At 44.0% G+C, this 23,676-nt stretch overlaps 1 protein-coding gene across 1 annotated transcript in view; it reads right to left on the bottom strand.

Annotated features, from left to right (window-relative positions):
• The window catches only part of LOC126176154 (octopamine receptor-like), a 55,381-nt gene extending 32,263 nt beyond the window's left edge, over nucleotides 1-23,118 (bottom strand). The window contains exon 1 of the mRNA XM_049923296.1: nucleotides 22,929-23,118. Coding sequence (XP_049779253.1) covers nucleotides 22,929-23,118 — 190 coding nt within the window. The remainder of the gene's footprint in view (nucleotides 1-22,928) is intronic.
• Nucleotides 23,119-23,676: the final 558 nt, after the last annotated feature.

Below are 23,676 nucleotides of genomic sequence, written 5' to 3'. Positions count from 1 at the left end.
GTAAGACCTCTCCATGAAAAACACGACCACAACATTACATGACCGCCTCCGAAATTTACTGTTGACACTAAACACATTAGCACACGACTTTCACCGGCATTCGCCATATCACACCCTGCCATCGGATCTCCACATTGTGTACCGTGATTCGTTACTCCACACAACATTTTCCCACTGTTCAATAGTCCAATATTTACGCTCCGTGCACCAAGCAAGGCGTCGTTTAGTATTTACCGGCGTGATGTGCTTATAAGCAGCCGCTCGTCCATGAAATCCAAGTTTTCTCACCTTCCGCCTAACTGTCATAGTTCTTGCAGTGGATCCTCACGCAGTTTCGAATTCCTGTGTAATGGTCTGGAAAGATGTCTGCCTATTACACATTACGACTGTCTTCAACTGTCGGCGGTCTCTACCAGTCAACAGACGAAGTCGGCCAGTAAGCTTTTGCCGTGTAAGCGTCTCTTCAAGTTTCCAGTTCACTATCACATCGGAAACAGTGGACCTAGGGAAGTTTAGGAGTGTGGAAATCTCTCGTACAGACGTACGACACAAGTGACACCCAGTCACCTGACCACGTTCGAAGTCCGTGAGGCCCGCAGAGCGCCCTTCTGCTCTTTCACGATGTCTAACGACTATTGAGGTCGCTGATATGGACTACCTGGCAGTAGGTGGCAGCACAATGCGCCTATTACGAAAAACCTTTTATTTTGGAGGTGTTAGGATACTTTTGATCACATAGTGTAAATTACGGTGAAAAATGACTTATATACCGTAAGATATCATCGAAGACAAAGAAATAGCTATACGAAAATATAGCTGCTGTAGTTTTCTGAAGGCGAGGTTGAAAACAGCCGTATTATTAATTTAATATGCAATGATAATGGAAATAAACGGAGTTAACATAAACTATCACTTCCTGTGATGTACTACAAACAGATATATATAATAATAACACATTTCTTCCTAGTTGAATGTTCGGAGCGTTTACCTTCGTGCAGTTGAGAATTAAACTAATCCAGCATCTGCTGTAACTGCTGCATATTTGAAGATGAGTCTAGAAGCGTTATAAATACTAAGTTAAAATTTCAGTCAGAGACAAAATAATTCTTAATTTCAGTTTATCACACAATTGGCTTTCCGCGGTGATTGATACTTTTGTTCTTGAAGGATGTTGCATTTTTCTGAAAACTATATTCTGGTCATAAATATTTTGTGCTAGCGTGAATAAAGGTGCCTATTTTGTGAAGAATTTTCTATAAAATGTAATTGTGGCAAAAGTTTCAAGTAAAATACTGTGACGTTCGAAATTACAGGTTGCATCCAACAGGTTCTCTTTACATAGTTATTTTGTCACAATCAGGCTACTATTGCACTACAACATATTTGAGTCAACGTCAATATCTACGTTTCAGGACACAATTAAAAGAGTGTGTGCTCCCACCGGTCGTCCAAAGAATTCTCAGAAGAAAGTTGCGGTCAGTCTTTGATCAGGTGTTGCAAGAGTTCGGCAGCATACACGTACGAGGCTATGCATTCCTAAATATTTGCTTGTGTTATACACCCGGCTCGTTCTACTGAGTGTTCGTAAGCATCCTGTCAGATCACCTGCGTCCATTCATGTCCATTGTGCATTTCGACGGACTTGGGCAATTCTAGCTTTACAATGCGACACCCGACACGTCCAGAATTGCTACAGAGTGGCTCCAGGAACACTCTTCTGAGTTTAAACACTTCTCCTGCCCACCAGACTCCCCCAACATGAACATTATTGAGCATATCTGGGATGCCTTCTAACGAGCTGTTCAGAAGAAATCTCCATCCCCTCGTACTCTTACGGATTTATGGATAGGCCTGCAGGATTCGTGGTGTTAGTTCCCTCCAGCACTACTTCAGCCGTTAATCGTTTCAATGCCTCGTCATATTGCGGCACTTCTGCGTGCACGCGGCGGCTCTAAACGACATTAAACAGGTGCACCAGTTTCTTTGTGTCTTCAGTGTGGTTTATGCTAAAATGTTTCATGTTTCGTACGTTAATTGGCCAGATGTGTGATATTCTGATTCATTTTCATTCTACAGGCGTTTGACTCCTGAGGAAACCGTCCCTCTCTCTGTGATTTGTTCAAGAAATTAATTAACGGAAGACGCACCTAATCCGAAAGCTTAAGCAAGCTTAAAGGACTCTAGTTACATTCTTCTTTTGATCTGCCCCCTCCGCTTCTCTTCACCCTCACCATTGGAGCATATATCGTCAGATTACATTTTCCAGATAAGAAAGATGCGCACAAAAGCTTTAAAGCGGAAGAAACAACACATATTATGAACGCGGTGACAAAACAAAATGGTCACCTTTTCAAATGATCGAAAGGACTTCACGTGTAATCGTAAAGTTACAGCTTTCATCTCGCATCACGGTTGTTTAAGTCGTGCCCAACCTTTCTGAAAGGAATCCCAGAGGAACTACCTCCACTTCTGGCAGCATCATCAGAAGGGGATGGCAGAGAGAAGTGCACGGGAAAAAGGCCCATAAGGCTAAAGTTAAGCAAGATAAACAGGACAGTCCTACAGTTATTCCGACACGTCGCTGTGCACTTACGCCACGAACAAGAATATTAAAATAACTACAGGATTTCCTCCTCTTTTAGGGCACTGTGCGTTTCCACCTCTCGGCGGGAGGGAGCGGTTCGAGCACCGGAAGTCGAGTGCAAGATGAAACCTCGAGAACCCTCAATATAATAAGCCTGCTATGCTCTTGAAAAATGTTCGTACTTCTGAGAAAAATATGGCAAGCTACAGGAAAAGACGGGTAGTGTATGGTATGTACAGGAAACAAGAGGAAAGAATAAGACTAGAAGACCAAGAACGATGCGCCCAGATTAGAAAGGGTGCAAGAGTGGGACGCAGTCTTTCGCCACTACTGTTCAGTCTGTACATCGAAGGAGCAGTGACGGAAGTAAAAGAAAGAAGAGAGAGGTTGAAATTCGGGTTCGCTGATTAGATTGCTATCGTCAGTGAATATGAAGAAGAATTACAAGATTTTTGGATGGAATGAATATTCTAATGAGTGCAGAATATGGACGGAGTAAACCGGAGAAAGACAAAGGTAATGAGATGTGAGTAGTAGAAATGTGATTAGCGAGAAACTCTACATCGTAAGTCTGTTGCCATGGAAGCAAAATTTACCCATGACGAATGAAGCAAGAAGTTCATAAAAAGCAGAGAAGCACAAACAAAGATAGCATTCTTGGAAAAAAGAGGTCTACTGGTATCAAACTTCGGCTGTAATTTGAGGATGAAATTTTTGAAAATGTACGCTAGCAGCACAGAATTGTACGGTAGTGAATAACGGGCAGTGGGAAAACAAGAACAAAAGAAAACAGAATTGTTTGAGCTGTGAAAAATTAGTTGGACTGACAACATAAAGAATGAGAAGGTTATCTGCAGAATCGGTGAAGAGAAGTATATATGGAAAACATTGACTAAAAGCAGGGGCAGAATGATAGAAAATGTGTTAAGACATAAGGGTATAACATGTAAGGTACTAGAAAGAGGTGTAGAGAATAAAAACTATGGGGGGAGACAGAAATCTGTATACATCCAGCAAATAACTAAGGACGTAGGTTGCAAGTGCTAGTCTGAAATGAACATGCGAGTGCTGAAGAGACTTTCGTGGAGGGTCGCATCAAATCAATCAGAACACAGACGACTAAAAGGAACATAAAAAGATGCTCTTGTTGGATGGCAGAAACCCTCCAGGTACGTCCTCTAACAAGTGTCACATTGTTTACCTGTCGTCTGCATGTATTATCAGCTCATCAGTGGAGCCTAATGATTGGTAGTAAGGTCGACAAAATGAAATTTAGCAGTTTGAAGATACTTAGCACAATTATCTACTAGTTTTGGTCAATGACCATTATAAAGATTAGTCTAAAATAAATAATTCAAATCACTAGGGATTACACAGTTTAAAGGGAAATATAAGGTTAAATAGTGTATCACTTACTAGCATAGACAGCAGGAAAGTTGTACTATAATTTGAACAAAAGCAATTTGCTCTCTTACGCCCACCATAGCACGTAAAAATTTATCACAGTAATGACTGTGTACAATAATTTTCGTCAAGTAGCAAGTCCACATCCACAGCTAGTAGCACACTGGCATATGTTTTGAGGCCAAACAATCAAGGATACAATCAAAGACAATACAATGTGGGAGACAACAATTGCATTACCTTCTAGCAAAGCAATATACATGCGAGACTTACAAGAATATTGGAAGCCTGAAAGATATTTACCAGTGTAACTACAATTAAATGCTACGACTGCTGCTACAGTCTGACACCGATCGATGTACAGGTAATGTCTCCTCTTGACGAATGTGCTTCTGGAACGAAACTAAGTATCTATAGCGCCCATAATTTTCCACGTAAAAAATCTCTTATCATACCCTCTCAGTTACCGATGTGCTGAATCTGTAAAATAAAGGCTCGTGTGCAGAGTGGTTTTCCCCACCATCCCCTCCCCCCCCACTACTATCTTGGATTACATCACACATGGGATGACTGCACCTTCTGGTGGCAGCTATGTGTACCAGGTCAGTTGGAGTAGATCTGGTGGCGGAGACACTGCATGCAAAATAAAGGCTCATTTCCAGTACAGAATTACGTCACGAAAAGGACGACAGCGCCCTCTGCTGGTGGTACTGAGTACTAGACCTCGTGGTGAACACACTGTTTGAAGCCATCTTGGATAACCGTACCTGCATCATCAGCAGATGTCATGGGTGCCATCTTGGACGACAGCGCCCTCTGGTGCCTGTACTGTGTACTAGGTTAGTTGGAGTGCTTACCTCCTGGCGAACATACTGGATGGTGGTGCTGTCTCTAATTGTTTAAATAAAGACTGGTGCATGATTTCGGCAGTTGACAATTAGCAAGCATGTTTGCAGAGTTTTTCAGATGGATTATTATTTTCACAATTTTGGAGTTGTTTGGCTCTCTGGATGTAAATGTATTGCACTATTTAGGAGTGGTTTGCATGTCTGTTTGCTGTGCAATGCGGTATTTTGACTGTTTGCAATTAGCAGGCGTGTGTGTAGAGCATTACACATGGGTTATTTAGGAGTAGTCTGTATGCTGTGTGGCATGTCAGAGCGTGTGCAGCCTGATTCAATTTCCCACGAATCCCTTGGGAGAGGTCACGGTTGGGTGACTGAGGTTAGTCGAAGCATGTTTTCTTTGCATCAATTTTCATAGGGTGGTAGCGAAAAGGCAAGTGAACTTTCTTTATCGCCAAATTTCAAACTTGGCACCAGTTCATAGGAAGAGGTGGCTGTCAGGTGACTTAAGTTAGTAGAGGTGGGCCAGGTGAGGCATCTTTCCGAGATTTTCTTTGCTTACTAGAGATAACTGGGGTGTGATGCATTATCCTGTTGGAATTTGAAATTCCCATCATTTTTTCTGGGGGATGGGGTCCAAAATCCTCCATTTTGAATGACAACATCGCCACCATCTAGGATGACGTCATGCGCTGTTGCCAAGTCAACACGACGCCATCTTGGATGACATCGTCGCTGCCATCTTGGATACATCTGGAAAAAATGCAGAATGGCCTAGAACTGGTGTTGTCCCAATACTAGCAGATGGTACCAGAACCACAGTCGGGTAGCATACCATTCAGTTGACGAAGTTAGATCGAAATGAGCTGAATAAACCAAGGATGTACGGGAATTAACCGTCGAACTATAACAATGTACGGGAGATATGATGCGAACTATAAAGAGCGACTTAGAGGTAATACAAAATCGGCTGAATGTACTAAATGGAAGATGGCTGTACTAGATTACTCCGAGCATTGACAGACACTTTGAAGGTGGCAAGAATGGGATTAGCTACATTACAAGAAGCAATATCTCATGCAGTCCACGGGCAATTAAGCTCTACTTTGTTGCCTCCACAGGCTACGTAGAGCATGGAAATAATTCTCAACTCAGTTACCACAGGTAGCTGAACCTACAGAGAGAAGCTTTCCATTGTTCCACCATGTGTCAACCCCAAATGAGTACTGATGGAGCAATGTTTCATGTACGAATTCGATTCCCAATAGTGGGCATGAACCCCCAATATCAGTGCTTTACAGAACACTCCTACCCGGTGAAATACGAAACTGTATTGAAATGGATAGGGGCACTACACAGGGAATAATTGTTTATTTAGGATCTGGGGAATGCTTACGTTAAGATGTCACTGGAAGACTTGTAGGGATGTCAGAGGGAATTTATTTCGATATGCCCGACTAGAATGATTCAAACTGGGGTGCTGGCATCCGCAATACAATTATTGTTTTGGGAAAATCCGAAGCAGCCCAATGTCTTTGGAAGAGTTAACCCCGCATCCTCATTTCCGATTCTTCACCAGTAATTGTTGTCATAACTTTCTACGTAAACAGGGAACCTAAGGGTATGATTAGAATGGTATTGCAGAACAGCGGAGTATTGATAAATATTATAACTGGTGACATGGCAAGCATGGCGTTTCTTCTCCCAGCTACGGTCTCCACTACAACTACAGTTACATGGACGCAAGCATTGACCGGAGAAACCGCTAGAGGTGCTGCCAACACAAAACCTAATCTTCCTGAATAAAAACTTAAGTGCGATGATATTATATTCGCTAGATGAACTTTTAGCGACACAAGGAGGATGAATTACAGCAGAGCAAATGCTCCATAACGTGCAGGAATATCGTAATAGACAACGTCACAGCTCATCGACTGTAAATGTTACATCTTTCAGTGCCTTAGAGGTTGTGAGGGCGATATATGAAACCTGCTTTTCTTTACACCAAGATCTGTATACAGCTCACAGTCACCTTAAAATACCCGTTGACTGGTTTGTTAATGGAGCTAATGATTAATAGGTGATCTTCTCTTCAACTAACAATCAAACTGGTAAATGTAAGATTGTGATAGCGTGTAAGTAATCACTTCAATGAAATTCAAGAGGATTAATCTCATGCAATGAATACAGATTGCAATGTTGTAATATTAACCATAGTCAAGTGATTCATCTCTGTCATTGTGGAAGGATGATTACATTGTAAAGTATGTAATTATTTAAAAAAATGGCTCTGAGCACTATGGGACTTAACTTCTGAGGTCATCAGTCCCCTAGAACCTAGAACTACTTAACTAACCTAAGGACATCACACACATCCATGCCCGAGGCAGGATTCGAACCTGCGACCGTAACGGTCGCGCGGTTCCAGACTGTACCGCCTAGAATCGCTCGGCCACCCCAACCGGCCATGTAATTATTGATCATATATATATATATATATATATATATATATATATATATATATATATATCAGATGGATAACGTTTCAAAGGAGATTGAGCAGAGTGTCAAGCCAGATCTATCGTAAGAGTAAATATTCAGTTCCCGCCGCAGCAGAAAAGACCGTCTGAAAAGCAATATTGAGAAACCTTGAGGTTACCAAGATAGCTGACAAACGGGAAAACCAGGATGCTTGGTGTTATTGCTACCTCATATTACCAGAACAAAAGTGCGTGCCCGGCATAAATACTACTCCTGCCCAGGTGGATTTCTGCTCAGCTGCAGCTTCATTTCAAAAGGGGAGGCTTATGTCAGACGACCCTTTACTCGCCTATTCGCCATCAAATTCCCCTGGAGCACTAAATCCTGTTTGAGAGGCTTGGCTGCTGTGAACTGCAACACTGCTATCAAGTTAACACTGATGGGGTACTATGGCCTGACCAGGAGTATCTATGAGAGACCATCATCCATCATCTTGAGGATGAGCCACTGTTGCGTCTCACCCTGGTTCCTGCAGCAGACACCGGGGCTACCAGCCACTAACTGGAGGCCAAGGCCTTCCTCTATATAGCTGCACGCACTCCAAGCAAGACGGGAAGGCGCCTCTCCAGGGCGTTAATTTTCGACGCCAATCAGAACTCCCTGGAGACCAGTTAGCAGAGTTGTCAACAACCGTAGTGCGCTGGCTGTGTTGCTGGCGCTACCGTGGTCGTCGTCTTCCGATAACGTAGCAGTCTACTACGAGAGATCGTTGCCACTCCGAGACTGCAAAGCGAGCACGCGTCAGCAACCGTTGGTCTGGCATGTGCTCCATCAACGCGCTAAGGCTGCCGGCATCCTAGTAAAACAACTCTGCTCTTGTGATTAATAAGTATATAACTGACACTAATGTTCTCTTAATGCATTCGTGTGTCCAACAGGACAAAAATCAGTGATTTTGGCACAAAAGTTGAATGATTTCCACACAAAACTTACTGATTTCAAAACAAAACTTATTTCTGCATGTACCAAAATATCTCCATTACAAGGGAACCTCCCCATCGCACCCCCCTCAGATTTAGTTATAAGTTGGCACAGTGGATAGGCCTTGAGAAACTGAACACAGATTAGTCGAGAAAACAGGAAGAAGTTCTGTGCAACTATGAAAAAAATAAGCAAAATATACAAACTGAATAGTCCATGTGGAAGATTAGCAACATCAAGGATGCTATCAGTTAAGGAGCGCCGTGGTCCCGTGGTTAGCGTGAGGAGCTGTCGAATGAGAGTTCCTTGGTTCAAGTCTTCCCTCGAATGAAAAATTTACTTTCTTTATTTTCGCAGAGTTATGATCTGTCCGTTCATTCATTGACATCTCTGTTCACTATAATAAGTTTAGTGTCTGTGTTTTGCGACCGCACCGCAAAACCGTGCGATTAGTAGTCGAAAGGACGTGCTTCTGCAATGGGAACCGAAAACATTTGATCGGAAGGTTATAGGTCAACCGATCCCTCCACAGGAAAACACGCCTGATATGTTCTATACGACACTGGTGACGGCATGTGCGTCACATGACAGGAATATGTTGGCGACACACCTAACTTGTACACTTGGCGAATGGGTAAAAAGATTCTTCTACCTTGCCCGATTTAGGTTTTCTTGTGAATGTGATAATCCCATTGGAGTGGCACGTCCTTTCGTCTACTAATCGCACAGTTTTTCGGTGCCGTCGCAAAACACAGACACTAGACTTATTACAGTGAACAGAGACGTCAATGAACGAACGGACAGATCATAACTCTGCGAAAATGAAGAAAGTAAAATTTTCACTCGAGTGAAGACTTAAACCAAGGACCTCTCGTTCTGCAGGTGCTCACGTTAACCACGGGACCACGGCACTCCTGAGGTTACACACTCCTCGATGTTGCCTATGTTGCACATGGACTACTCAGTTTGTATATTTTGCTTATTTTTTTCATAGTTCCACACAACTTCTTCCCGTTTTCTCGATTGATCTGTGTTCAGGTTTTCAAGGCCTATACACTGTGCCAGCTTATAACTAAATCTGAGGGGGGTGCGATGGGGAGGTTCCCTTGTTAGTAATCGTTAGTTACAGGATGGCAGTATATGTAATGAATTGACTCTGAGAGAAGTAAATTTCTATATTCGTACTTTGATGATTCGAAAAATATACAGTGAACATGTGTACACTCACAGCTTCATATGTCTCCACAGGAATTCCGTTGGAGCGATCCAGAGCTGCAGGTACGCAAACTTGTCACCGTGTTCGGCGATGCTTTGCGGCCGGTGGTTGCCAGCTGAAAAATCTATCAGGCCTGTCGCGACCGCATCCACATCCCTTAGTGAGAAAGCTGAATAGCGCATGTGGCAAGGCGAAGCGGTGCGGTGCATCATGCAATGTTTGTAATAAAAATTCCCCAGTACGGTGCAAACGTAATTGTCAACCATTAATTTCGCTGGGTGGACCTACGAATATCTCTTGTATCACCATCAAATGGTGAGGGAGCGCCCTCATGTGTTTTGTGTGCACCCTAACGTCATAAAGGCAATCATTTTGGATTTTGGCGTCATAGGTCTGGCCAGAAATATGGGAGCTCACACTTCTAAAATAATTCTTATTTATTCCTCAGGCTCAGTTGCACAATTTTAATTGCATGGCAGGGTTCGTTCTCTATCGATCTTCTTCGTATCTAAAAGAAAGTAAACTACATGAGTACCAGCTAATATTTTACAATACGTAGATAAGAATTTTACATAAAAGTAGAATTTACGTAAGTCGTTGCGTCAGCAACCCGTCTGGTCTGTGTCAGAATCTGTACTCTGAGTAATGTGTTTCGCAAGTGTAGTTAGTGTTTCAAATTGGTATCTGGTGGAGACAGAGAAGAGCGAAGGAGGAAAAGGGAAGGGGGTGGGGGAAGGGACAAAATGGAGCGACGTTTATTGGGGGTGGGGAAAGGAAGCAAGGAGTGAGAGTGGTACGTCTGTCATGAGTCTAACAAGAGGGGTGTTACGCTAAAATTATAAAAGTGATAATTAAATAAAATTTCTTGTTAAAATATTAATAGTGTAAAACAATGGGTGTGTAAACCGTAAACTGCACAAAATAATAGAATTATATCTGGAATGACAGACTTTGACAGGGGGGAAGAAGGCATGGACGTGTGTAGGAGGGAAATTGGTAAGGGTTTTATGGGATTAGGGAAAGAGGATCTTGCAGTAAAATTTCGGAAAATCAATTACGTAAAAGATTTCCAAAAGAATATTAAAAGTATGGGCCAATGAATATGTACAACTTTGAAAGGCATAAAACGGTAAATCATTAAAGTGGAAATACAGTGACTAAAACTGAATTAATGCTATAAAGTATTGAAAGTGTTAAACATTTTAGTTATTTCATTTGTATGTGGAGTGGGGGAGGTGGATGTGGCAACCATGCAGGCTGGCCTTGTGTCCCCAACCAATAACACAACACAAGCAATATTTCCCATATAAGCCAACTGGCCTTAAGGGTGGGGGGTGGGCAGGATGCCTGTGGGGTTGGGGCAGGGGTATAGACCTGGCAATAATGCATAAATGTCTCCTATCGGCAAAACCACTCATTTTTATCTCCCCCTTCCCGCCCCCCCCCCCCCAAATTTCCTATTTATTTCATTCCCGATTGCCTTACATTGCTGAATCGTATATCTACCTTTCTTGAAAAGTGGCTGTCTTATGCTGAAAACCACACTTTCTTCTTTCGTCCATTGATTGAAGTATTTCTTTCGTTATCCGGGTTTCTTCACAATTACCTTTGCGTTTGTCTGTTCAGCTCATATTATTGTCCTTTAGAGAGAGATGTCCGCTGGCCGGAATGGCCGAGCGGTTCTAGACGCTACAGTCTGGAACCGCACGACTGCTACGATCGCAGGTTCGAATCCTGCCTCGGGCATGGGTGTTTGTAATGTCCTTAGGTTAGTTAGGTTTAAGTAGTTCTAAGTTCTAGGGGACTCATGACCTCAGAAGTTAAGTCCCATAGTGCTCAGAGCCATTTTTGAGAGATGTCCATTCTTCTTTAACTGTACCAACTACTGTTGTATTAATTAACGCAGCACCTATGGCCGTAAAGTACTTCTGTGTTTCACTTCTTTACACTGATGCTTCGGATGATTTTCTTAAGCTTCAGTCCGCTCTTCATCATCACTAAATTGTGATCTGCCCCGCGGTTAGAGGCGCCATGTCACTGACTGTGCGGCCTCTAACGCCGGAGTTTCGAGTCCTCTCTCGGGCGTGGGTGTGTGTGTCTGTATGTTCTTAGCATAAGTTAGTTTAAGAAGTGTGTAAGTCTAGGGACCGATGACCTCGTCAGTTTGGTCCCTTAGGAATTCACACTCACACATACACACACACACACACACACACACACACACACACACACACACGCACACAAACACACACAAATTGTGATCTGAAGTGATCTGAATTTGTGTCAGTAATTGAGTAGACTTTAAAATCCACTGTTTAATTCCAGAACCGCTATATCGCGACAATGTAATTCATTCGGAATCTTCTCTTGGCCTTAGGCTGTATACTTATTTCTATCGAGATGGTTCTATTAGGAGCTGAAATTTATTACAGATCTCAATTAATCTTTCTTCTCTTTCATTCCAACGACAGAGCTCATAGTCTCTAGGAACCCTGTCTCGTATTCCCTTCCCCTCTACAGTCCGCGATCATCAAAATATTTTCAAGCCCATTTACATTCTATATAACCCATGGAAAGTGCTCATATACTTTCTCTTTTTCTTCATCTGACTGTGACATCGGCATACGTGCCTGAATAATTGTTGTTGCCATTAGTATGCTGTAAATTCAGATGATGAAAATCGTCATCCTGAACAGTTTACGGTGACTAACTTTCCGTTCCATGACATCCTTTTCTACTGGTACTGAAATGGACCTGCTTTAGTCTGACCAGAAATCTTCATCTTCTTTCCATTTGGCATCACTGACTTCCAGTATCCGTGTTAAGCCTCTGAATTTCCCTTTTTGAGATGTTGTAGTTTCTCTGTCACTTTCAGATTTCAGACATCCCACTCGTAGTATATTATCATTTCCCCGGATATTCAGTCTTTGTCTTGTTGCTACTTCCCCCATGGCAGACTTTTCTCGAAGATCAGGAAGAAGGCAATAGAGAGGGCGTCATGAAATTTTTTCAGTTACAACACACATATTTTGTGTGCTTAATGCTGTGGTTTCCACTGCCTGCTGCAAACTCATGCCGTTGATCGTTGCTGATTTTTCCATCCCAAGGGCAGGAAGGTTCCCCCGAGCTCTTTCCTCTCGTTCGCCTTCTTTGAAAAGGCCATTTGCAGAACGACAGTGACTACGTGTACGGCAAGTCTTCTGGCACCACTGCCGATGGTTTCGATCAGAAGTTAAGCGGTGGGTGTGATCGAACATAGGACACACGATTTTTTGATTAGTTGCCAAAGACGCTATCCGTAGAGCACAGGGTATAATTTCGTATGTTTCCTAGAAATCTACTTGGTAAATTTCCAATGCTGATAAAATACTCTATCGATTGAGTCAAAGCAGTGATCTGTAAATCGCTTCTCTTGTGGATGAGTTATGTTTCTTTAAGATTCTGCCAATTACTCCCAGACTGGCATCTGACTTTCCTAATATGCAGGATGATTTTAAGCGCACGCAACTTTAGAGGGCCGGTTACGACGATAAAATATTGTAGAAACGTTTGTAAGGACTCGAGGAAGAGAAATAACGAGTAATTCATTGAAACACATTTTAATTCCCACATAGGAAGTTAACAATTATTAGTTGCTTACGGCTCCGGACTAACGAAAAGCCGCTGATGACCGCGCAGTTAAGCGCCCCACAAACCAAACAAACTAAGCGCCGGCACGAAGATGAACAACGCAAGAGCAGAGGAGGCTGAGAGACGACGTCAGCCAATAGCCCACTGACTAGAACCGCAACAAGACATGAGCGGCCTCTAGCCGAAGAGAACGTAAGCCTCGCTCCTGCCAGCTCGGCCGGACAGTAGTAGTCATGACAGTGGAAGACGGACACTAGTGGAGCTGTTATTAGTGAACCTTATACATTGCTTGTATGGACATTGTATATAGAGGACACTGACTGTTTGCATGTCGCCAATCGTTTGCGACACGTTCTTGTAAACCAAAGTTAAGTACTGTCTATCTACAGGGTGTTTCAAAAATGACCAGTATATTTGAAACGGCAATAAAAACTAAACGAGCAGCGATAGAAATAAACCGTTTGTTGCAATATGCTTGGGACAACAGTACATTTTCAGGCAGACAAACTTTCGAAATTACAGTAGTTACAATTTTCAACAACAGATGGCGCTGCGGTCTGGGAAACTCTATAGTACGATATTTTCCACATATCCACCGCCCTTAGCAATAATATGGCGTAGTATCTGAATGAAATTACCCGAAACCTTTGACAACGTGTCTGGCGGAATGGCTTCACATGCAGATGAGACGTACTGCTTCAGCTGTTCAATTGTTTCTGGATTCTGGCGGTACACCTGGTCTTTCAAGTGTCCCCACAGAAAGAAGTCACACGGGTTCATGTCTGGCGAATAGGGAGGCCAATCCACGCCGCCTCCTGTATGTTTCGGATAGCCCAAAAGCAATCACACGATCATCGAAATATTCATTCAGGAAATTAAGGACGTCGGCCGTGCGATGTGGCCGGGCACCATCTTGCATAAACCACGAGGTGTTCGCAGTGTCGTCTAAGGCAGTTTGTACCGCCACAAATTCACGAAGAATGTCCAGACAGCGTGATGCAGTAATCGTTTCGGATCTGAAAAATGGGCCAGTGATTCCTTTGGAAGAAATGGCGGCCCAGACCAGTACTTTTTGAGGATGCAGGGACGATGGGACTGCAACATGGGGCTTTTCGGTTCCCCATATGCGCCAGTTCTGTTTATTGACGAAGCCGTCCAGGTAAAAATAAGCTTCGTCAGTAAACCAAATGCTGCCCACATGCATATCGCAGTCATCAATCCTGTGCACTATATCGTTAGCGAATGTCTCTCGTGCAGCAATGGTAGCGGCGCTGAGGGGTTGCCGCGTTTGAATTTTGTATGGATAGAGGTGTAAACTCTGGCGCATGAGACGATACGTGGACGTTGGCGTCATTTGGACCGCAGCTGAAACACGGCGAACGGAAACCCGAGGCCGCTGTTGGATCACCTGCTGCACTAGCTGCGCGTTGCCCTCTGTGGTTGCCGTACGCGGTCGCCCTACCTTTCCAGCACGTTCATCCGTTCACGTTCCCAGTCCGTTGAAATTTTTCAAACAGATCCTTTATTGTATCGCTTTTCGGGGCTTTGATTACATTGAACCTCCGTTGAAAACTTCGTCTTGTTGCAACAACACTGTGTTCTAGGCGGTGGAATTCGAACACCAGAAAAATCCTCTGTTCTAAGGAATAAACCATGTTGTCTACAGCACACTTGCACGTTGTGAACAGCACACGCTTAGCAGAAAGACGACGTACAGAATGGCGCACCCACAGACTGCGTTGTCTTCTATATCTTTCACATCACTTGCAGCGCCATCTGTTGTTGAAAATTGTAACTACTGTAATTTCGAAAGTTTGTCCGCCTGAAAATGTACTGTTGTCCCAAGCATATTGCAAGAAACGGTGTATTTCTATCGCTGCTCGTTTAGTTTTTACTGCCGTTTCAAATATACCGGTCATTTTTGAAACACCCTGTACTTTATAGTAACAAAAACCAGTAATGTGATCTGCTTGAATTATTGTATAGCTATGCGAGGAAGCAGCATCATTTAGGTACCCTATAAGGGAGGAGTGGGCAGGACCCCACACTTACCATGTTTCCTACCCAGGTTACAGGCGTTGTTCAATGTGACGAACATCTGCATCCACGACGGCCTGAAACCGCAGTGCAGATTGTTGTACTGTTGCGTAATACAACGGTGGGTCACGGAATATTCAGCTGTCATGACGCATTTCGTGGACTGCTTCAAGACCGCACATTGAGGCATACCTTTCTCAGCCCTAGGAGCGGTAACTTCTTCAACAATTTGTGGCGCAATTGACTTTTGCCTGTCTCAGGAGTAATCCCAAAATCGCCATTTACTTCGAACTTCGGAATCAGTTTTTTTTTCTTTTTTTTAAATTTTATTTGGCCGTCAGCAGTATAGCACTACTTAGCCACCGAATCATGTTGAACACCGTTGTGGAAAGAGCACCGCTCCGTAATCCTGCAATTCGTCGATACTTGCGAAGAGCAGCAGCACTCCTCCTGCTGTTTTGATAAAACAGCTTTCGAGTTTAGCTGTTCTGTCCTGTCCCAGACCCATGATGAATGTCTGCAACTGTAATGCACACTTACGTTTGTGTCTGAATCCTACGTCTCCGCCTAACGGCAAATCATGACACTAACATTACTAATAACTCAAATCTTGCAGCACACAGTCCGGACAACATCCCCATCAAGTTGAATACCCGTACGGTAAATTGTTTTGCATCTACTTACATGGGCTCATATAGCGGAAGTTTAATTATAACTGCCCTGAACGGTAATAGCTCGCCCGCATCTCGTGGTCGTGCGGTAGCGTTCTCGCTTCCCACGCCCGGGTTCCCGGGTTCGATTCCCGGCGGGGTCAGGGATTTTCTCTGCCTCGTGATGGCTGGGTGTTGTGTGCTGTCCTTAGGTTAGTTAGGTTTAAGTAGTTCTAAGTTCTAGGGGACTGATGACCATAAATGTTAAGTCCCATAGTGCTCAGAGCCATTTGAACCATTTGGTAATAGCTCTCTTCGTCTGTTTATACCCAATACATTACATTATCTACGTCTAGCGAAAACTGTAGTCCCTGCACAAATTGTCGAATTTCTACAGCTCTTTCTTGATTTCTCTACGTATGTCTGACGCTGCAACCATCCTATAGACAACTACATCGTGTGCGAATGTCGCCATGGAGCTTCCAACGTTATCCACTACATCACCGATATAAACTGTAAACAGGAACGGCCCAGTACACCCCCTTCTTCCACTAATTTTGTTGCGTTAAGAAGGACGTTTTGATTTCTGTCTATAAGGAGGTTCTGAATCCAGTCGCTAATTGGAACCGATACTGGCTGAGTTCGCATTTTGTTCACTGAATGTCCTTTGATAATCGTCTTCTATTCAGACATACTGGCCACCTTTTTGTACAGTCAATGAGCTTAAGAGACAACAGTCTACGTCTGTTGCCTCACTTTACCCGCCTGACCTCGTTTCCATGCGCAGCTGCTGTTTGTAAATGAGGTCCTTCCGTATTGGACCCATCTCGGCAGGTAATGGGGTGTCTGCCCACACTATGAGGTGTGAGATGCCATTGCGATCAATAGCAGCTGACGCCCTATCCGCGTTGTTCCAATAGCTTCGCAGGACATCAGCGCCAAATAGCTGAGGAAGGGGGCCACGCTGGCGCCTAACATTCCTGATACATTTCTACACTGTCCTCTTGTAGAGGAAGCAACTTCATTACCGCCGCAGAAATTGGTATAATATCTACTGCGCACTCCTTCGGAAGACTACAATGAAACGAGTCTACCACCAGTACATATATTTAGTACGCTTTTTCTCACAGTTATGTCTCATTTTCACATTTAGTTAAAGCTACATATATATTTTAGTCCTTCGATCGCAGATCCGGGAATGGTCTACCAACAGAATGGTGATCAAATGAATGAAAACCAACTAAGGTTAAACAGTGTACGACACGGAGCGTGGAATACTACAAATAAGAGTGAGATACATAAGCTAGAAAATCTATGAAGGAAAAGGCAAAGGCTGAAACTAAAATTAGTAGAGGGAAGTAAACTGAAAAGGAAATAAGATAAAGATAATTGTTCAGACGAATGTAGGTAGCATCAAAAGCAACGCAACACAGAATAACAATGTCATCAGCGGATCTTATCACTAACATCCATTCACTCTGAAATATAATCCCACTTCTGAAGCTTACTTTTATTTCCATCACTGCCCCATAGATACGCAGATTCCAAAGTAAAGGAGAAATACTGCTTTCCTGTCGTAAGTCCTTCCCCCACCACCCTGTTCTCCCATTCCTAACTCTCTTTTCTGGCATGTATGTGCGTACTGTGTACTAAGTTTAGATAAATAAATCCAAGATTTTTAAAGTCTCGCTTCCATTATAAAGGGTAACATTAGGACCTAATTGATTATCTAAAGATCCTCAAATTACCCTTCCGTTCTTTAGCACTTTATTCTACAGCTAAGATGAAGAAGATATCAAGGTCCTTTTGCAATAATTCTGGCCCTTATATACATTTGCCACTTTAAGATTGTGTGGAAGACAGTCTTGCAAACATCGAATGGTATGTGTCGGGACTCATAGATTCTATAAACTAATTTCAATTGTTTGGTTGCCAATTACTACAACAATTTTTAGAAATTCCACACGAGTATTATCTATGTTTCCCGTCTCATTTAAATAAAACATTACCACAACTGACCAACTCTGATTACCAGGTGACGTCAATATATCTTCTGAATCGACAACCATTTCTTCTTTTGTCACTGCACCAAGCAGCTCGCCCTCCTTGTAGAAGTGCTCAGTGGCATCTTCAATCTATGCGCTTTCTCCTCTTCTTTTAATTATAGAATTCCTCATCGACTTTTTATGTTGACACCTTTGGTTTCCATTTCACTTAAGCTTATTTTGACTGTTCAATATGCTGAATCTGTCCTTGCGATGTCCATTTCTTTTTCGATTTCTTCACATTTTTGATGTAGACAATTCACCTCAGTTCCCCTGCACGTTTTATTGATTTCGTTTCTAAATGTCGTATATTGCTTTCTAGCCCTGAAGATATTTTCTGTTTCCTTTCCTTGTCGATAATTTAAGCACTTATTCTGTTACGATGTTTTCATTTTAGTTGATTTAACTGTCCATATACTACGATTAAAGTTTCGAGCGAAGTGTACCCATTGTGGTATTCACTACTGAAAAATTCGGAACCTTAGAGACATTAGAAAGCACCTCATCCCCCAATACTCATCTCACTTCGACGTATGTAGATTTTCGTGACGTTTCCTTAAACTTTTCATCATTTTCTAAGCATTGTCTGTGTCTACATATACTAGGTGCACCTTCAACTATTTCGTCTTATTTGATTTCGGAATCTTTGTCTGACCATTATTTCTTCCTGTATTTACTCGTCTTTTGTAATTATATCCGGACCTCTTCTGGATTTTGATGTATTTGCTGTTACTAGAAGATATTCACTAATAATTTCCAGGATCTTATTTTTTTCTCATTCGTAATGTCGAGTTAACATACCTTTGTTACTCTGCTCGTTGTTCCTTCTCATACAGGTCCGATCACTCATCACTATTAGAAATTCATCTTCCTTTATATACCGAATTACCTAATAAAACCCTTATACATTTGTATTGGTACGTAGGAAAAGCCAAGGATAACCGCTGTAAGCGCCCGCAAAAGATGTATTTTGCTACGCCGGAAGGCGAGAACAAATGATAAAGACCTTATTCAATTTTTTGTCGCCCTATGTCTTGAGTTTTCGGGGAGAGAGGACGTATTTAGATATGAGATGCGTGTAGTACCTTTCACGATATCTGAATAATAATTTTTCTCAGTGGTAAAATTTGTGCCCTTTTTATTTTCTTCCGCGCACCACGAAAAGGACATGTCACCACCTGCTGCCTGCAAAAAAGGTGAAGAAGTCAGATAAATGAAAATTACATTACCATAACAGACACGGTCACGAAGAATACGTTTTGCGGTGTCGGAAGAAGAAGCACCTCAATGGAGTGTGTGGATGTCTACTACAAGGAAGTAAGTTCACATTAAAATGGCGTCAAAGGAGGCAAAATATACGAATCTAGAATTTGGGCATCAATTGAAAAGAATTGATTTCTATTAATCTGTTTATTATGTACCCTTTCCTCTTCTTCTTCTTATAAAATATATATATATATATATATATATATATATATATATATATATATATATATATATACACTCCTGGAAATGGAAAAAGAACACATTGACACCGGTGTGTCAGACCCACCATACTTGCTCCGGACACTGCGAGAGGGCTGTACAAGCAATGATCACACGCACGGCACAGCGGACACACCAGGAACCGCGGTGTTGGCCGTCGAATGGCGCTAGCTGCGCAGCATTTGTGCACCGCCGCCGTCAGTGTCAGCCAGTTTGCCGTGGCATACGGAGCTCCATCGCAGTCTTTAACACTGGTAGCATGCCGCGACAGCGTGGACGTGAACCGTATGTGCAGTTGACGGACTTTGAGCGAGGGCGTATAGTGGGCATGCGGGAGGCCGGGTGGACGTACCGCCGAATTGCTCAACACGTGGGGCGTGAGGTCTCCACAGTACATCGATGTTGTCGCCAGTGGTCGGCGGAAGGTGCACGTGCCCGTCGACCTGGGACCGGACCGCAGCGACGCACGGATGCACGCCAATACCGTAGGATCCTACGCAGTGCCGTAGGGGACCGCACCGCCACTTCCCAGCAAATTAGGGACACTGTTGCTCCTGGGGTATCGGCGAGAACCATTCGCAACCGTCTCCATGAAGCTGGGCTACGGTCCCGCACACCGTTAGGCCGTCTTCCGCTCACGCCCCAACATCGTGCAGCCCGCCTCCAGTGGTGTCGCGACAGGCGTGAATGGAGGGACGAATGGAGACGTGTCGTCTTCAGCGATGAGAGTCGCTTCTGCCTTGGTGCCAATGATGGTCGTATGCGTGTTTTGCGCCGTGCAGGTGAGCGCCACAATCAGGACTGCATACGACCGAGGCACACAGGGCCAACACCCGGCATCATGGTGTGGGGAGCGATCTCCTACACTGGCCGTACACCACTGGTGATCGTCGAGGGGACACTGAATAGTGCACGGTACATCCAAACCGTCATCGAACCCATCGTTCTACCATTCCTAGACCGGCAAGGGAACTTGCTGTTCCAACAGGACAATGTACGTCCACATGTATCCCGTGCCACCCAACGTGCTCTAGAAGGTGTAAGTCAACTACCCTGGCCAGCAAGATCTCCGGATCTGCCCCCATTGAGCATGTTTGGGACTGGATGAAGCGTCGTCTCACGCGGTCTGCACGTCCAGCACGAACGCTGGTCCAACTGAGGCGCCAGGTGGAAATGGCATGGCAAGCCGTTCCACAGGACTACATCCAGCATGTCTACGATCGTCTCCATGGGAGAATAGCAGCCTGCATTGCTGCGAAAGGTGGATATACACTGTACTAGTGCCGACATTGTGCATGCTCTGTTGCCTGTGTCTATGTGCCTGTGGTTCTGTCAGTGTGATCATGTGATGTATCTGACCCCAGGAATGTGTCAATAAAGTTTCCCCTTCCTGGGACAATGAATTCACGGTGTTCTTATTTCAATTTCCAGGAGTGTATATATATATATATATATATATATATATATATATATATATGCATAAGTATCACTTCCTCCAAACCACGCAATTGTGTCCCATTGCTACCCATAAGCCTGAAATGTGCCAGCAGTCTTCCACCGTAATGGTGCAAAAGTGAGGCGCCCTACGATGTCGCCCTCAGGTTCGGTGACGTTTCAGGCAGGAAGGTGTCGACACACGCAAAAAAATGATCAGAGCTTGGAAGTGCGTGTGTGGTGTAAGATGGGTTAATGGTGCCACGTTGGCACCAAATTTAACCACACTTGTGTCCCTCGCCTTGGTGGACATGGGAGGTTTGTTTCATGTGACAGCTCTACGATGGATGTTAGAACAACGACACCCCGCCTTGAGATCACACGGTTTCCTTATGGGTGTCGAAGGAAACATTTCAGACACAACTACCGCTCAGAATCAATTCAAAAAGCTCTCAGGAGATGCCAAAAAGGGCGTAAACGAAACCAGGCATTCCCTCGTCGCGTTGACGTCCATAAATTTTGCTGTCGAAAACGACAGTTCGCTGTGTGATGAGCAACAGGACGAGGTTCTTGACAACGTTAGACAATGCTGACATCCCCCCCCCCCCCCCCCGTCCTAGCCGCGGATCCCGGATGATATGTCCCTACTCTTCCGACATGGTGGGGCTGGAACCCCACTGGCCCACTGGATGGGATCAGATTCATTTGGAGTGTAGTACAACCTCAATTATTGCTCTGGTACACAGCGTGGTACCACTGGGGACCGATGAAAAGAGTTAAGCGAAATCTGAATGTGATCCGAATCAGCAAACGGTGTTTGTGCTTTTTCAACACTCCTGTTTCGCACCCTCCTGTGGCGTCCGGCAACACATCGGTGCTACCCAAGCATCTTTCTTGTATGCGTTAAAATGTACCTATCAAAAACTTCAGTAGTGATGACGAAGGGGAGAAATGCCTTCGGGTACCCATTCAGATAAGACGTGCGTCAGAGCTGCTTTAGTGCAAGCCCTTCTTCACTCCTTAGGTGAGGTTGCCTACCTTCAGGTGCTAGAGCAGCAGCAAGGCACACCTCGCAGCTGAAAGGGTATCGAAGTCTCTGACAGGCACATGTTTAATGACTTCAACAAAGGTGCTTGGGTGGCACCGAGGGTGTTGCCAAACTGGGATGTCGTAGAGCGACCCTTTGCTGTTCTACTCACTCACATGTCAGTATTGCATCCCAGCGTGGCCACGTCGTAGGAGGGTGGGTAGCAGAAAGGCTGAAAAAGTAAAAACACTCTTTGCTGCTTTGGATAACCTTTAATTTCCATTGAGTGGTTTTGAATGGTCCGTAGTGGTTCCACCTTGCGTATCAGACTACAAATCGCACTGCGGACTGTCTTTTCCGGCCGTGAAATGGATGGGCATAAACATCTGGTTCCATTGACGCCCCGCCATTAATGCTACTTCCTGGAGCCTTTTCGAGTCGATTCTGAGCGTCGGTGTGTCTGAGGTGATTTCCTCGGCCACCTATAAGATAACAGCGTAATTTCTACGCTGTGTGTCACAGTTCTGACTTCTATCGCAAAGGCGTGTGAAGAAGGGGTGAAATGTGGGTAAAAAGGTGTGAGACGATCTTCCCATTGTCCCACTGTGCGAAATATTCACGATGACGTCGGTTAGAATTGTGGTGAAATTTGGTGTCAATTTGACATCGTTAACCCACCCTAAACCTCACATGAGGTTCTGAGTTGTGGCCTACTTTTTCGATTGTGTCGACGCCTTGGTGTCTGAAGCATGTTCGCGCCAGAGGGTGACGTCGCATGCAGCGATGCTTTTGCGACGTTACAGAGGAAGGGTGGTAGGTAGTGTTTATCCAAATTTCAGACCCTTACGTCACAATCGAGACAATTACGGGGTTTCGAAAAAGTGATGCATTTTTGTAGTGTTTAATGTCTCTCTCACTCATTTGGAAATCTAGATTAATTCTTTGAAGTGACAGAGGCAGCCCTTGAACGGATTAAATATATGTGCAATAGTTTGTAGATTTTGTCGTTTAGTTACATTTATTTTGTACTGTTACGAAATTCATACATGTAAGCTGCACACGCCAACAAAAATAAATACTACGCTGGGAACGCTGGAGGCTGCGCTTACCCATGACGTGGTAAGCGACGGCGAGCGGCATGACGAAGAGGCCGACGAGCCAGTCAGCGACGGCCAGCGACATGACGAAGCAGTTGGTGACGGTGCGCAGCCGGCGCGTCGTCACCACGGCCGCGATGATCAGCGTGTTTCCGGCCTGCGAGTGCAAAGCAGAAAGCACACCGTTTACATGCGCGCACATCACAGGCAGTGATTCACAGTGACTCACGTGTCCACCTAACCCAAGTACTCTGCCTCTGAAGTAGTTTATACACCCATGCTCGAAAATTAAGGATAATTGCTGAATGTGGTGCCACACAGCGTGGCACTACACAAAACTGTCGCTAATTGCATAGGCACATAGGGAACACACACGACACATACAGGGTGTTTCAAAAATGACCGGTATATTTGAAATGGCAATAAAACCTAAACGAGCAGCGATAGAAATACACCGTTTGTTGCAATATGCTTGGGACAACAGTACATTTTCAGGCAGACAAACTTTCGAAATTACAGTAGTTACAATTTTCAACAACAGATGGCGCTGCGGTCTGGGAAACTCTATAGTACGATATTTTCCACATATCCACCATGCGTAGCAATAATATGGCGTAGTCTCTGAATGAAATTACCCGAAACCTTTGACAACGTGTCTGGCGGAATGGCTTCACATGCAGATGAGATGTACTGCTTCAGCTGTTCAATTGTTTCTGGATTCTGGCGGTACACCTGGTCTTTCAAGTGTCCCCACAGAAAG

This window comes from Schistocerca cancellata, chromosome 3 (genome assembly GCF_023864275.1).
Source record: "Schistocerca cancellata isolate TAMUIC-IGC-003103 chromosome 3, iqSchCanc2.1, whole genome shotgun sequence".
Taxonomy (NCBI): domain Eukaryota; kingdom Metazoa; phylum Arthropoda; class Insecta; order Orthoptera; family Acrididae; genus Schistocerca; species Schistocerca cancellata.
The sequence above is the reverse complement of the archived record's forward strand: the minus strand, read 5'-3'. Positions and strand labels throughout refer to the sequence as shown.